Source organism: Pholis gunnellus (genome assembly GCF_910591455.1).
Source record: "Pholis gunnellus genome assembly, chromosome: 14".
NCBI classification, from domain to species: Eukaryota; Metazoa; Chordata; class Actinopteri; order Perciformes; family Pholidae; genus Pholis; species Pholis gunnellus.
The window spans coordinates 16,515,159-16,531,956 of NC_136541.1; the positions used below are offsets into that span (position 1 = coordinate 16,515,159).

General features: G+C 44.7%; 1 protein-coding gene across 1 annotated transcript; it reads left to right on the forward strand.

The window, feature by feature from the left end:
• Nucleotides 1-3,411: 3,411 nt before the first annotated feature.
• On the forward strand, nucleotides 3,412-15,369 carry per2 (period circadian clock 2; the record flags this gene model as incomplete). The annotated part of the gene is made up of 23 exons (XM_079172760.1): nucleotides 3,412-3,839; nucleotides 4,233-4,325; nucleotides 4,481-4,635; nucleotides 5,136-5,257; nucleotides 5,395-5,596; nucleotides 6,063-6,114; nucleotides 6,710-6,852; nucleotides 7,167-7,245; nucleotides 7,369-7,475; nucleotides 7,578-7,731; nucleotides 7,882-7,996; nucleotides 8,180-8,341; nucleotides 8,615-8,705; nucleotides 8,853-9,039; nucleotides 9,219-9,343; nucleotides 9,492-9,698; nucleotides 10,914-11,177; nucleotides 11,332-12,239; nucleotides 12,431-12,547; nucleotides 13,048-13,270; nucleotides 13,559-13,757; nucleotides 14,772-14,922; nucleotides 15,103-15,369. The coding sequence occupies 23 exons, from the start codon at nucleotides 3,412-3,414 to the stop codon at nucleotides 15,274-15,276; spliced, it is 4,458 nt and encodes a 1,485-aa protein (XP_079028886.1). The 3' UTR covers nucleotides 15,277-15,369.
• Nucleotides 15,370-16,798: the final 1,429 nt, after the last annotated feature.

Here is a 16,798-nt window from a genome sequence, read left to right on the forward strand (position 1 = left end):
ACTGCGAGACATTGGCCTCATTAGATCCTTATCGTAGCAAATCTGTTGGCTCAATACCAACAGACAGTCAGAGAGAGTCAGTGGAGCTTTAAGAGAGACAGATTTACACACAAGAGGTGTAAAGAGAGAGTAAGAGCATCTAAACATGGTCCTTCAATTAGAGCATTAGGTGGACATATCCACTCGGATAAATTTGCAGTTTAGACTGCGGACGTATAGACAGACATACACTTCCTCCTGTACTCAAGGGACAATAGGCTGGCTCCTCAGGATAACAATCCCAAACATTCAGATGAGATAATACAATTGTTGTAATTGGACAATATGAACATTTTATTTATGTATGTCAGTCTTTATTTAGCCTTTGACCGATTCATATACAAGAACTGATTTTTTAATTTTTAAAAAACTACAAGACAAATGTAGGCTAGATGAAAAATTGGATGTGAATGTAAATGCCTTTTCTATTTGTCTATTGTTGTCCTGCCCTATGCCCCAATAAGAATTAAATAACAACAAACCGTGTTCCTGTTATGTATATGGATCACAAAGTATACAAGCAATGTTGTTATTGCAAAAAAAAAACAGCAGTGCAAAATTGCAGTGATTTGAAAGGATGACGATACATTTGAACACACCCGATAAAGACATCTACTGTTATATCACTGTATTTGTTTATTTTTTTGCAGAGTCAGGGAGCTTGTAGGATTATGCGAACGATCACGCAGTGCGCACCAACCACCCACATTGACCGTACACACACTTGTATAACCGTTTAGATAACAATCGGCCGCGCTGAGCCGACACCGCTTCATACACCGGGCAGCAGCGGCGGCGTCGTCGTAACGATATACTCACACAACACTGGTTGCCGTGGGTTTCCACGTGAAAGCGGCGACATCCTTATGTAAAGAGACTGACAGCGCCGCGGACCAGCAGCGACGCGGAGCGTCGATCGCCGTTACCGCCCTCGTGGGGGCGGACGGCGCCGATTGGTTCGCAGCGCCGTGAGGTAGAGAGGGACGGCTCTGCGCACCAATGGGCGAAGAGCCCGAGGAGGCGTGGCTCGACATGAGGTCAGCGCCTTCGCTGGAGATCCAGGGCGGAGGTGTGTCTCAGGAAACCTGAAGAGGAACGAGCGGAGTGTCAGACCCACAACAGACCAGCACTAAGATCGTCAGTACCTGCACGCTTTCTCTAGTCGGGACCATAAAGACCTTACTTCACTGAGACAGCGGGATCAAGAGAGGAGTCCCTTCTTTTCAGTGAGGTTGGTGTAATTTTACTTATACGTGTGCGAGCTGTAGCGTTAACGTACGTACATTATTACTGTGTGATTGACATGTTTTGTTTAAATGCAACATAAAGCGCGAACGTGATCTGCTCCGGATTATGTAAAATAACTATGAACGGGAAAGCGTGCAAGTTGCATAACTGTGTCAGTGTGAGACTCGATCCCGGTCGGTAGACTAACACCAGGCCAGCAGCCCTGCCCACGGGACAGCGCGGACGTAATCCCCTCGTTAATTGATGCTGCAGGAGGGGGGGAAACACCACAGGTGACCTGCGCCGCCCTGCGGACCTCACGTTTACATAAGAGGGCCAAACGCGCTACGCACTAACATTGATGCCTTATGGCGATGCAGCAAAGTTGTTCTCAAACAGCTGACCGAAATAAATGGCTGTGTTGCACTGTAGACGTGCTTTCTGGTGGCGCTGTCCCATTTATAATAACAAAAGCACTCCGGCATAACGCCTTACATAAAGAGTTGAAATCAGCGGCACAAGGGTCATAAGAAAATATGAGAGATGTGAGCGGTTGTTTCTGTTTATGACGCGGCTTAGTTGGCTGTGAGGTAAAAGTTGAACTTTTTTACAATGGTAAATGTTCTTATTTATGAATGGAGCTTTTGCCAGTTTAAATAGAAGGAGTGCACTGATGAACTAAATGTAATGGCACATCTGTGCATGGTTTGATTCTACTTTGCCTAAAGGATAATAACGCCAAGTGAAGGAAAAAGCAGGTGTTGGTGAAGAAAAGATGTGATAAAGAAGACTTTTAAATTAAATTAGCTCCTTAATTATTTTGGTAAAACAGTCTTCAGCATAATCAGTGATTCTTTTAGTGTGCCACACCATTATGTTGTCCAGCATCATGCAGAATATCAGCATCATGTCTGAATTGACTGCTTTCATATTCAGCTTCACATAAATGTCTAATCGGATAAAATCTTCTAGTTTTCAGTACAAGCCTTTGGTTTTGAAATCTATACCCGGTTTGTCTTAAAATAATCTAAAGTCACGCTTCTGGAGCGGGCTGAGGTGCCGACTCATGGTGCAGTTGTTATGGGGTAACGTAGCCTTTTAGCCTGCTGGAATAACTAAGTATGCAGTGTTTCACTCTGATTGAACCACTCACTGTAATCTTAGGTAAGCTATCATGCAAATTAAATCCATTGTATAAGATGGTGACTGCACACTGTAATTAAAATATTATATAAATATTAGGAAATCTCTCACAGGCTCTCTCCTTTAGGAAAGCTGAATTCACCACTGCAGCCTTGGCTAGACCTTGACCAAACGTTATCAACATTTTGCTTCCAACCCTGATTCAAATCTTTAAAAAAAACAATATGTTTTTTGCCAGATAGATTTGACTTTGTCTCTCAGATGCTGCAGCAACCTATGGTGGCATTCAGATCAACGCTGTCTAGTGTTTCAAGTGGATGCACCTTTGAAAGGGTTGGAGGGCTCAGATGGGACAGCCCCACTGTTCTTAAAGGCCACGCTGTCTCTACAAAGTGAGCATTTTGACTGTACATCAGAGACTCACCTGCAGGGCTCTTCAGGGGTCAGGGGTTAAACCCTGCTGTGAGTTTTGATATCACACCAGACAAAAGACGCCTTTTTCAAAGAAGCGTTGATTTGTTTTGAAAATATCTTTTTGAATTTGTGGACGCGAATGAATTACTACGTCCTTGTGTTGAAAAACCATGCCAGTGTTTTGGGGATATTTTGACTAATTTCATACAAATGATGTATATGCCGATCATTTTCAAAAGCATAATATAAAGTTTGTATTGTGTTCCATGTTGTCTAGACAGCCTCTTTCAGGTCATGTCAGTTTGGCATTAAAATGCTAAAATTATTATTGTTTTATTTTCACTTGAACACAAACTACCGTAATTATCTGTTGCAGTCATAGGAGTCCACCATATTTAAACCATGCATAACTTTCAATGCACAATGGTTCCTTCATTACTAACACGTATAATCTTCCCTCAACAGATCAATCCGTGACCTCTTTCATTCTCTCCGGCCTCAGCCTTGTGAAAATGGTCTGATAGCGTTCTTTCATCATCTAATTACAACTAACCTTGAACAAGCCCACGGCCAGCAGTCCTCCTCATGATGTCGCAAGATTCAGACTCCAAGCCCTATCGCTTCGCGGTGCTGGAGGACCAGGATGTAGACTCCTGCAGCTCCATGCCAAGGGGGGCCTCGGGGTGCAGCTCCATGGCACAGCTCCACCGGATGGGCGGCTACAGCCAAGGTGGGGCTGACTTAGGCCTCCGCTCTGAGGGCAGCGACAGCAGCGGTCAGGACCCTCCCGCCTCGTCGCACAAGCATCGCAAGAACGCCCGCTCCCGATCGCTCCCGGAGGAGGACGTGGAGATGAAGAGCAGCGGGTCCAGCGGGAGCGGAACCGAATCGCACAGCAACGAAAGCCACGGCAACCAGAGTCGTGGCAATGAGAGCCACGGCTACGAGTCCGTGGTCAGCTCCAATGGCACCAGTAAAGACTCGGCACTGCTGGAATCTTCTGAAAGCAACAAGAGGTCAGTGGTGGTTGTTTTCCCATTCCTTTTTTTAGGATTAAACTGACCGATAGCTGCAAATTATGCTGGATTTCACTTCTCATCCCTCGTAGTTAACCTTGACATATCCATATATAGGCTGACGTCTTTTAGGCATCCACTTAACCTTCCATCACCGCAGTTTGGACATAATGAATGCAGCTAAGAGCTGTCGGCGTTCACTAATGTCCCTAGATAGGTGAGCCAAGGCCTCAGTGAACAGACGACTGTCCCAGTTTTGATTTAGTGAGGGAGGAGTTGAAATCAGTAGATTAGTTGCGAGTCTCTCCCTCTCTGTCTGTGTCTGTCTTCGAGGGTGATTAAAGTAATATTTTTCAGCTGCAAAATGTTGAATTGTTCTTCTCTTCCCCACAGCTCGAACTCTCACAGTCCGTCTCCTCCCAGCAGCTCAAACGCCTTCAGCCTGCTGAGCTCAGAGCAGGACAACCCTTCAACCAGCGGCTGCAGGTTAGTGCACCGACCACCGCTGTAACACTGAAAACATTCAAATATGTTGCACATTCTCTGTGATTTAGCTTTTTAAAAATCTCCTCTTGAGGGAATATGTGACTGCAGTATCTGACTCGCCGCTGTGCGTGCGCGTGTGATTGTGCATCTTGCAGTAGTCAGGAGTCTGCCAAAGCCAAGACCCAGAAGGAGATGATCAAAACTCTGAAAGAGCTGAAGCATCACCTGTCCGCTGAGAAGAGACACAACAGCAAGTCCTCCACCTTGAACACCCTCAAGTACGCGCTGCGCTGCGTCAAACAAGTGGAAGGTAAAGTGCATTCATGTGTCTCTGTTTGTGGCTTCTCTTTATGGTCTGTTCCATGAAAGGAACTGTTATTAAGCTATAACAAAGAATCTCTTTTCTGTTCTTTGGAAATCAGGAAGCGTATAGTAGCTAAATGAGATCCAAGAAAGAAATAAAGACGTGACTTTGCGTGGGAGGGAACATTGTCTAGGCAGATCTATGGGTAATGGTCTGTAAAGGCTTAATTCTACCCTGCTTAAGTGGTTACAGATGGAAGTGGGCGGGTAGAGGTTCAACAGTACCGACAGTTTGGGTGTACAGATTATGACGCATTTTAGCGTAGCATTGAGACATTTGTAATCATAAAAACATGACTTCACTCTAAAGAGATCATCTTTTTGTTGAACTCCTTACCCAGGTTCATGTTGCTTTCAGCAAAATACCGGTTTCCACATACCATCTATTCTGTTTTGTATATTTTGCTGTGATCAAGCTTTATTAAAATCCCTATCTGTGTGTTGCAGCCAATGAGGAATATTACCAGCTGCTGATGACCAATGACAGTCAACCTTCAAGCCTGGATGTTTCCTCTTATACGATCGAGGAGATAGACAGCATTACCTCTGAATACACCCTCAAAAACAACGTGAGTCACTGAAGTATCTTCAAGCTAAAACTAATATTTAGATGCATATACTGGTGTAATGTTTGTGAACATAAATCCTTCAATTGATTTGAGCAGTTGGGTATAAGTTTTCTCCCCCATTTGGATTTCCTCAACAGGACATTTTTGCAGTCGCAGTTTCTCTCATCACCGGAAGGATTGTCTACATTTCTGATCAGGCTGCCTCCATCCTCAACTGCAAAAGAGAAGTGTTCAAGAACAGCAAGTTTGTGGAGTTCTTGACGCCGCAGGATGTTAGTGTGTTCTACAGCTTCACAACGCCGTACCGGCTGCCCTCCTGGAGCATGTGCACTGGAGCAGGTAAATATGTAACGACTATAGGCAGCTCTCTGCCGACGCAGTGCCAATAAAAAGCTCTAGATAATACACAATGACTGTTAATAAGATCTCTGAATAGTCAGTCTGCGTGGTGACAAGCACAAGCTGCCATCAACGCGGTGGGTTAAGTTGACCTCAACTATTCATAAAGCTGATGATGTTTGCCCCCTCTCAACCAAGCAGGCTGAGCTGTCTCGTGCTAAAATGAAAGATGTCAATGATGACTTAATGATTTGGTCCCCATATGCCTGGAAATATTTTGGCTTGCACATCAACTTTAGCATCAACTCTGTTTAAATTCATTGCATTTAAGTGCAGAGCTGCGCTCCTCAATGATGTATTTTTGATGGAATTAATCTTCATCACCTGCTGGAGCCAAGCCCCCGAGTAGCATTCAGCTGGATCATGTTGTTTTTTAATTAAAACGTTAATTATTTCCCCGTTTCAGAGTCATCGCCGCCTGACTGCATGCAGGAGAAGTCCTTCTTCTGTCGTATCAGGTGGGTTTGTGTTGGTTCTTCAAACCCGGCGTCGGGCCATCTGCTGCTTGAACCTGTGTTGTAGTTTTTATTCATACTTTCATTCCACTCTCGATGTTTTTCAATTAGTTAATGACATCATACGCTTGTGGACTGTGAATACGATTCTTTTTCCAGGCCAATGTTATACATACAGGCAGACAGACAGACACACGCACACCTTACTGCACTTGTTAGGACTTTCCATTCACTCGTTTTTTCCTCAAACCAAACCTTCAACCAAGTTCTCATTTTGATGAAAAGATGAAAGAAGAAATCATTACACTTTAGGTCTCAAACTCTGAAGGACAGAAACAATAGAATGAACACGCACCGCTGTCATTAATTGTATACAGATATGGAGGGAAACAAACACTGCCCCCTTGTGAACCTGGACAGGCGTTATTTGTGAAAACTTGTACTTCGTTTGAAGATACACATCTTCAAAAGGGCCTTAGCACTGACCTGGGGTCGGTGAGACCCTGATGAACGGAGGAAGAAAAATAACTGGCAGTACCCGTCCGCAGCTGCTTGTAGCTTTAATTTTAACTCATCTTTTCTTCTAACTCATTTCTAGAAGCGGTAAGGAGTGCAAGGGCGATCTGCAGTACTATCCATTCCGCATGACACCCTACCGGATGAAGGTCCAAGACACGGTGCATGCGGAAGACCAGTTCTGCTGCCTCCTGCTGGCTGAGAGAGTTCACTCTGGTTATGATGGTGAGAACAACTCATGTTTGTTTGACGGTGGTCCTCTGTCAGTTTGACACTGTGTGAATTTGCCGTTGGAGTTCATCTTTGTGTCATGCTTTTCTTTCACTACACTTTTCTCTATAATCAACTAAATGCATATAGAAAAAAAGTCAGATTTGGTCAAGTTATTCAGAGCTGGGAAAAGTATTGTTAATCTGAAGTAGACAATTCTGTTCCGTCAAAGCATTTTGGTTTCTTTTTTTAAAGCTTTCTAAACAAGTCCCAGATCTATTTGAGATAGAAGAGACATTAATAAATACAATCTTTTCTCTTTCTTAAAGCGCCCAGAATTCCAACAGACAAACGCATCTTCACCACCACACACACTCCGAGTTGTGTGTTTCAGGATGTAGATGAGAGGTAAGCCATTGTGGGATGTTTTTATTATTAGTATTCGAGCACAAAACACTCAACTATCAGAGGATAAGAGAATTTATGCAATTACTCGCCAACTAACAGAGGGTTGTGTTTTGTGCGTATCAGGGCGGTTCCTCTCCTCGGGTACCTCCCCCAGGACCTGATTGGAACACCGATCCTCCTCCACATTCATCCCAGTGACCGACCGATTATGTTGGCCATTCACAAAAAGAGTGAGTCTACAGAATTTAATAGATTTCAGAATTCCCGGGTGTCCGCACCAGAAATCTGTCCCCATCATGATTCTGACTCTGATATTTTGGCTTTCTCTGCAGTTCTTCAATTCGCAGGACAACCGTTTGACCACTCGTCCATCCGGTTCTGTGCGCGAAATGGAGAATGCGTCATTCTTGACACCAGCTGGTCCAGTTTCGTCAACCCCTGGAGTCGCAAAGTCTCCTTCGTTATCGGAAGACACAAAGTGCGCATGTGAGTGTCACTGTCTTGCCGATGTGCCGTCTGTCACAGCTGTCAATAAGCCACTCTTTGAATTTCCCAGTGTTTCGTAGAAAGACATTTATGATTTATGGGGCTGTTTGATCTTGATCTTGATTTGCTGATGTGCTTTTTGTTGACCAGGGGTCCTGTGAATGAAGACGTTTTTGTGGGCCCGGTGTCCGCTGTCCGTGAGATGAAGACCATGGAGTCTGACATCCAGGAGATTACTGAGCAGATCCATCGGCTCCTGCTACAGGTGAGACGGGATAAAGACGTATGCAAATGAAGGACACATAGTACTGATTATAGAAGAAGAGGTGGTTTTATTTAAGCGATAGAAGAGATGCAAGTGCTAATATATATACAGCTGAGGGATTAGAGCAACATCTTACTTCCAAAATGTCTTTCATCTGTCTTACCTTTCTATATCTGTGATCAGCCGGTCCATAACAGTGGCTCCAGTGGCTACGGTAGTCTGAACAGAAATGATCTTGTGGGCATGAGCGCCTCTAGCGAGAGCCTTAACAACGGCAGCGGAACCAAGATCCGACAAGAGGAGGAGGAGGAGGAGGAGGAGGAAGTGAGCGGCAAAGCCAGACCGGTGAGTAAAGCTTAAGTAATAGTGCGATGTATTCCAGCCCATGTGGTTCTGCATCACTGCAGGGTGATATGGCAATAAAAGATGCTGGGTTGTTGAACTTAAACACAAGAACCAACCCGACCTGACTGTTCTTAGCCTGAACAGCAGGATAAATCCACTTAAGCCATGTTAATTTACCCACGTTGAGTTTGGTCCCATTTATTCTATATGACTGTATTTTAGGATTGTCCCACAAAACATCATTTTAATCAGAGTCTTGTGTCTGATTCACAGCGAACGTTTCATGAAATCTGTAAAGGAGTACATCTTCAGAAGAGCCAGGAGCATCAAACAACCAAACATGACATCAAGAAAAGCAATGGCAGTAAGTCCAGCTGACAACTACCTGCATATTTGTTTTTAAATAGTTGAGAGCAAGACGCAGTAAAGAAATGTTTTTGGGGAAAATGTCATATTTGTTGTGAAACTGACCACCTCCTGGAGTAGCCCCTAACTCCTGGCCCTTCTCCAGCAGAGTCCGTACAGAAGAGCACGGCGGTGGTGCGGTCCAAAGACTCAGCAGCTCCCCTCAACTGTAAGGAGACCGGGGCCAATATCAATATGGAGGAGAGCAGGTCCTCTTCCCAGGAGGAGACGGCCTTCAATGATCAGACCGCCTACTCCTACCAACAGATCAGCTGTCTGGACAGTGTTGTCAGGTACAGAGATAAAGACATGGTTTTGAAAAATCCTGTGTAGGATACAGTTCATACCGAGCCTTGTACTCTTAAATGTCATAAGTAATCCACTTTAATAATGTCGTAGACCAAAAATGATATTACCTACTCTTGCAGATAGCTTTACTGTAATTGATGGTGTGTTGTTATGATTACTGCAGGTACTTGGAGAGCTGTAATGTTCCCATCACAATGAAGAGGAAGTGCCAGTCTTCCTCGAACACCACGTCCTCCAACTCGGATGAGGACAAACAGAAAGGACCTAACAGCACGCTGGTGCCTCAAGGTACGTGTCCGCACTACCAAGATACGATAGCAGACACTTATTGTCATCTTATCATACAAAGCTACGGCCTTTCCTTTTAAACTTCTCTCTCAGATTCTACAATGCCAGTTCCTTGTCAGTATCTCTTGTTCTCTGGTCTCTTTGGCAGAACCAGCCTTGTTGAAGACTCAGTCTGCTCTCTCCGCTTTGGATGATCGAAACAAAAAGTCCAGTGACGCGGCCACAGCAGTGGGGGGCACTTCTCTGCCCCTGCCTGTACCTAACAAACCAGAAAGCGTGGTGTCCATAACCAGCCAGTGTAGCTACAGTAGCACCATAGTGCATGTTGGGGACAAGAAACCTCAACCGGAGTCAGGTACAGTGCCGTAAAAAAGTCTTTGCTTCCTACCTGATTTCTTCTATTGTTGCGTATTTATCATACAAAGATATCAGATCTTCTAACATTCTTTAAAACAGCAACAGCACCAAATTTATCCAAAAAACCGATCACTCATTTGAAACACAATTAGGTGCAATAACTGCATTAGGTCAATCAGCTACTTTTTGTAGATCTGAAACCACTCAGTGTGACAAATATGCAGACACGGAAGAAATCAGGCCGGTGCAAATGGTTTTTCACAGCACTGTAAATCCAACTTTATGTCTTTCTATGTGTGTGTGTGTGTGTATGTGTGTGTTATCAGTGGATGCTTGGCAGCTTGTATCTCAAACACAGAAAAGTTCTTCACACTATGTCCATTTTTTTTAGTTCTGCTCAATGTTCGCAAGGTGATTGGGTCCCGTCCAAAATAACAGCAGTGGTGGTGATACGGGTTTTTTCTCAATTTAATAAAAAAAATTGTGAAACAGTTCAGTTGCTATCCTAACAATCAGAATAAAGGATAGCAATGCTAATCTAGTGTTCCGTCTCAATGTTAACAAAAAATACAGTATTAAGTACAAATGTGATGAAAATGGAAAGAATTGGCAAACCCAATGTTAATCTAGAGGTAATATAGTGCTTTATCTCAATACCACAGGCCAACAGCTGCGTACTCATCGGCTGACATGTTGCAGCGAGCATCAGCAAACTAGTGAGCGCCATGGAAGCTGCTTGTTCAATGGCCCCTGTGTTATAAAGTGTATATAAACAGTAATTCACCACCTTGCAATATATAATGTTGCATTGTTCCACAACTTTGAACCTCACTGGATCATTTAATATTGTCCACAATGAAGAACAGGAAAAAAAAAAAAGAAAATCTGTGCAAATTGTTGTAAATTTAGCACAAATATATTTCAATAGCCACCGTAGTAATCATTGTAACCAGTGAGTGAGCCGGACTCGAGGCCAAATGATCTACCCTGTGATGGAAGTATGTAAGTGAATATTATCTGTGGCCCTGAAATGGGGTTCCCAGGGTGTTTTTTCATAGGTCCCTGTTAAGGCCGCTACAATGCTTGATCAACACCGCTGTTGTTATCGTCATTGTCACTGCAAATGCTAAACAGTTGTGTTGCATTAGACTCCATTTTTCATTGCTTTAGAGTATGTTAAAGTCTTTCTCCGCTGTCACCCTCTGACATACAGAGATCATAGAGGATGTCCCAGGAACAGGAGAGACGGTAGAGTCCAACCAGGGCTCCAGGGCTCCTCTTTCACTTGTTTCACCTCCTAGTCAGGAGAGGGAGTCCTACAAGAAATTGGGCTTGACCAAGCAGGTTTTGGCAGCCCATACGCAGAAGGAGGAGCAGACCTTTCTGTATCGCCTCAGGGAGCTACGAGGACTCACGGCGCTCAAAGAAAACTGCTCTCAGTACCTGGAGCGTCAGAGGGAACAGATCGCCAGCGACGGTACCTACGACCACCACACTGACACATCATATCAAAAGCCTTTAAAGGATAATACCAGTTTATTACAACTTGGGTGTTATGTTTGTAGCTCCTATCTGTACTCATAATATAGTATAATAATAATAATCTTTTTTTTATCCTCTCCAACCTCTAGCTGTACTTGCTGCTCGATCCTCCAAGCAGGGCGGACCGACTGTAGAGCCCAGTGCGCGGCGAGGCACACGGAATAAGAAGACCAAGTCGAAGCGAGCGAGGAAGATGGACTCCTCGGACAGCACGGTGTCCCATCACAGGCAGCAACACGTGCGGCCTCCTCTTCGAAACCACGGCCTTAACCCAACCTCTTGGTCTCGCTCTGACTCCTCACAGTCGACCTTTCCCATGGCCTACCCCTCCGCGATGCCAGGCTACCCCCTACAGGTTTACCCCAGAGCCAGTCCCTTGGCTCCCCGCGCAGACGCCACTCTACAGGGCTTTGGGGACAGTCAGGGCACCCAGGCCCCTCACTGTGCCCCACCCGTTCATCCTGCTCCCTACACCACCCCGATGGTCGCCCCCATTGTGGCTCTGATGTTGCCCATGCCCTTCTCTCCGATGGCCCCCGGACTGCCTCCTCCACAGCCAGTGTACCACGCAGCGACTGGTGGCTTCCCCACCCAGCTGCAACCGTTTGGCCAGGCTGCCTTTCCAGGACAGGGCCCCTTCATGTCTCCACCCCCCTTCAGTGTTCAGAACCAGTTCAACTCACAAAACCACTTTGGCTTCCAAGCAGGCTACATGGCCCCGTCGTTCTACTTCCCTCCATCCTCGGAAACCTCAAAGGCCCCCGTGGTGGAGGGCCAGTCTCGCTCCTCTACGCCCCAGTTTGGAGGAGGGGGAGGCCCGGTGTCCCCACCCCTCTTCCAGTCCTGCTGCAGCTCACCCCTCAACCTGCTGGAGCTGGAGCTGTCTGTGGACCGACAGGACAGCACAGTGCTCACTTCTGGAGGACAAGGGAATAACGCCGCTGAAAGGGAGAAAGGAGCAAATGGCAGCCAAGCCATGGAGAGAGAGCTGAAGCAGGTAAGCGCCTGTAACATTCTCAAACTGTCAGGATTTCAAATTTCAATGCCTCGCTAAACTTTATCAATGTGGGTTGTTTAAACCCCCGTTGGTAGTCTGCCATGTTTAAAGTCAAGTCAGTCTGGACTCCTCAGATGAAATGTGGCCCAGGGTGTTAACACATGATATTATTATCCCTTACACCCTTTTAGCCGGCGATCATTCTCCTTCGTCCGCCTGGACCCTTGTACCGCGAGGGCTCTCCCTGCGTCCGTGAGCGTTTGTCTTGGGATAAAGTGTGCTCTAGGCTGAGGGCTTGCAGCAAAGAGGTAGGCAAATCATCAGAAAACCTCCACACTTCTCCAATCCCATTCCTCCCCGATTCCATATGTCAATTATAACTGTAACAGTTTCTCCGTTCTCCTTTTTAATGACTTGTGATTAGCATTTTTAATCTTGCAGTGTTCTTGCAGTGATATTGATTTGAACTAAACCATGAAACTGAAAAGCTTTAAGAAGACATAATCTGACGTTGTGAAAAACAAGGGATGTATTGAATTACTTAAAAATGTCTACAAATGTTACACCGAAAACTCATTGTAGTACATAGTAATATATGTATGACTGCACATACATAGTCTTTGCTTTTTGCATGCCAGAACCAAACCAAGCTTGACCATTACAATGAACATCTAACACAGCCAAAGATACGGCACATGCCTGTATCGTAAAGATGCGGGAGATGGAGGAAATTCTACAGTCTGCTGGTCAAAGCTATGAAGTCAAGCTCCTCTTTCATAGTGTCGCTTTTATGTTTGTCTTTTTGCAGGCGAGTTCACGTGGCGACGGGAACAACAGTGACGCAAACTCTTTGTCCAGCGGCATGTTGGACATTATTCTCCACGAGGACTCCTGCTCGGGTACCGGCTCAGCCACCTCTGGGTCCATTGGCTCAGGGTCCAACGGTTGCGGAACTTCAGCCAGCGGGACGTCCAACAGCAGGACATCTCAAAGCAGGACGTCAGCCAGTGGGACCTCCGGCAGTGGAACAGGTGTGCACCTAAGTTTCAATCTTATAGATGAATGAGGGGGGAAAAACTGAATACAAGTAGCAACAAGAAAACAATCAGCTTTGCTCTAATTTTAGTATTTAATTAATAGTGATAAGTTCTGACCCTATTTGGACTTTTAGCTCATCTATATAGTCCTAGGTTTATTAATATACAGCCCGTATCACAAGATTTACAAATGTAAGCACACGTTTAGAAAAATGTGTTACATCAGCATAGTTAAAGTATTTGTTTCAAAAATATTTATTCTGTGCTATTTGGGTGTTTCAGGAAGCAACAACAGTAGCCAATACTTTGGCAGCGTGGACTCCTCCCAGAACAGCAAGAAGGTCAAAGGTCACTTGAGCGGCAGCGAGGCAAGGCCTGTGGAGATGGACCAGAGAGATCACTTACTACTGCAGGACCCGCTGTGGCTGCTCACTGCCAACACAGATGACAAGATCATGATGACCTATGAGTTGCCATCGCGGTGAGTAGGAGGACGGGGGCGTAGCCATGGAGGAGTAGGAGAGATGCCCTGTAAAGGAACTGCTGTTTGATAGTTTACCAACCTTCTGTTTGTTTGTTATGGAAGGATAAGGGAAAGCCTGCATCCAGACAAACTCTAATCCTCATTAATAGACCAGTTTCCTGTTTACAGACAATAGAAGATGTGTGTGTGCAGCCAGGAGACAGAAAACATCTGAAAGGTGTGATGATGGCTTATCTGTGGACATTGTCTGCATTTAGAAAAATACCACGACTTGTTGTAGGGCAATAAAAACGATGAAAAGTAACTTGATCCAGCTCTTATCCTCACACGTTTCTCTCAAAATCCTTCTCAAGAGTTATTAAAATGTCGTGCTCTGACCAGGTCGGATTTCCTCCTCACAGGACTAAAGAGCTTAAAACTCTACAGGTGGCGGTCATTTTAATTTGACAAATATGCAATGTCAGTCACTAGATACACGTAACTCCTCTCACTATAGCTCTCCTCAGAGCTGTTGTCTGTTTCATGGCTGCACACGCATCTCAATGTGGAGTCGCTAGAAAGTCTGTTAGTCCTGCTCCTTCATTTGCACTCGGGTTTGTCCTGTGTAAGTGGTTCTTTAGCATGTGTTGTTAGTCTGCTGGTATTCCTTAGCAGTTGCATTACCTCATTTGTGAAGGAAGGAAAACGCAGAATGAGAAACGCTAAGCACGATTGTTGCAGGACCCGTTTTTGACCACTAGATGGAATCCTTACATTAACACAGTCACTAGATAAGAGGTGTCTGATATTCCATTAGACTGTGAACTTGCACGTAGATGGTTATCAAAAGGTTTCAGTGAATTTAATAGCTGCAGATCGATCCACAAATCGGAGTATTGTTGTTTTCACCCTTCGTGATTCTCCAGCATTAATAATAAACCATCCAACTCTCTTATTTGCAAACCCAACCCTTCATAAAGGTTCATCTGTTGGGTCGAGTATTGAATGTGTTTGTGTTTGCTGTGTCTGCAGTGATATCCAAAGAGTGCTCAGAGAGGACCAAGAGCAGCTGAGGCTGCTGCAGAAGAATCAGCCTCGCTTTTCAGAGGAGCAGAAGAAGGAGCTGATGGCGGTCCACCCCTGGATAAAGAAGGGAGGTCTGCCCAAGGCGATAGACATCAAGGTAGAAGGATATTATTACTGTTGTTCATATGCTGGTCAGAGTTCATCTGTTGTGTGTTTGGATTATATTTATATATTTGTTGTTGTTTTGGCTTGAGATATTTCTTTAAAAAAAACATAAATAGTCGCAAACATTTTTCTGGGTCACCGCTCACCTTCTCATTTTGTCTGTCCTGCTCAGGCGTGCTCCTGTTGTGACGCCGCCTCAGGGGAAGCAGCAGCAGCAGCAGCGGCGGCGGCGGAGGATCAGCCAGAGCTGGACATCGGTGATACAGAGACGGGGGAGGTCGGCTGCCAGCGGAGGCCCAGAGAGGAACCCTCTAATGCTCTCTCAGACACAACCAGCCTGACATAACCCGCCCTATATTTTTATAGTGACATTCATCACCCTTCAGCCTCTTGTTCTGTACGACTGTGAAGAGGGACCTACTTTTCCATGAAGCATCACACAGGCCTTTCAAAGAAAAACTGGCTCAACAGTCAAGACTCTTATAGAGAGAGAATATACGAGTGCCGGACACTGTGACGACATGTGTTCATTTTGTTTGTTTCTGTGTAGCACTAAACAAAGAGCAGCATTTGCACTGATCAGGAGAAGCCGAGCCCAGTGAGTGAAACGCATCATGTGCTCTTACACCACGCAGCACATCAGAGGTCAAATGTGCACCAACCAACTGGAGGCTTGCTTCGTTCACATGCCAGAAAGCTGTGTTGTTCTAACTGCTGCAGTTAATGATGAATTCAGCATTTTTGGGACGTGATTTCCTCTGTTACAGCAGCTACGTCGGCATGCGGTTACGTTTCAGTCACTCCTGTCATGCATTGGCATCAAGCACCGAATTAGCGCACAAGTGCACTTTGTGGGATACACTGGAAGGAGGGGGGAGGGGGCGGGGGCGGGGGCATGAGTGAGACTCATTTACATCTGTAGTATTTGCCCAAATGACTTGCTGATGTTGCATTTAGTCACTGAAAGGAAAGTGCAAAGTACAGACTTGCTCCTGTGTACAGCAGAGAGCAGGCATGGACTCACTGCCAATGGCTGGAGCTTTTTGCCTCATCCATCCCCAGTTGGAAACAAACTCAAGTAAAAGTAGCACAAAAAAAAATAATACCCGTCGATGCAAAAAGTAAAATACCTCCCTCTGAGATTAAGTGAAGTAGAGGTATACAATTTAAATGCCAAAGTACAAACGTTACTGATCCTTAGTCACGATGGAGGTGAAAACACTTGTGAGACTGCACTGAGAAAAGGACAATCAGGTGAGATAGCAAGCAAGCTACATTTACCCAGCAACCCATCACGTTGTATTGTTTCTGAGAATTTATCATTACAAATTTCCATTTTTCCAGCTGCCTGTGTCACGGTACCTAATGCAGCTGTAAGTTTTCATTCTTTATGCATATTTCCATGCAGCATTTGTTTCAGTAGCAGCTGTGAAACTTGCCTCTCACTTAAAGAAACAGTATATTTAATGCATTTCAATGCGTGTGTGAATGTTTGTAACAGCCTTTGACTCTGAGCATATATATATTATATATATATATATATTTACATACACCAATTGTTTCTGTATAAAGACATTTTTGTTTTTAATGAATTTATGGAAAAATATCTTTAAAAAAACCAGCAGGACCAAGATGATTAATATTTAATGTAAAATCTATTTTTAAAATGGGATCGTTAGAACAAATCCCACCATGGACTGGAAATACTGGAGAAGTATGTTGTTTATGGTGGATGATTAATATAAAATGTGAGGAGAATATTGATGTTTCCCCAGTTTTAAGAGTGTGCAACATAACACTTGAAATGTCCTGATGTTGCCCCTCATAAATATGGAAAAGTGCCTCCTGTGGAAGTGTCTGAAGCTCAT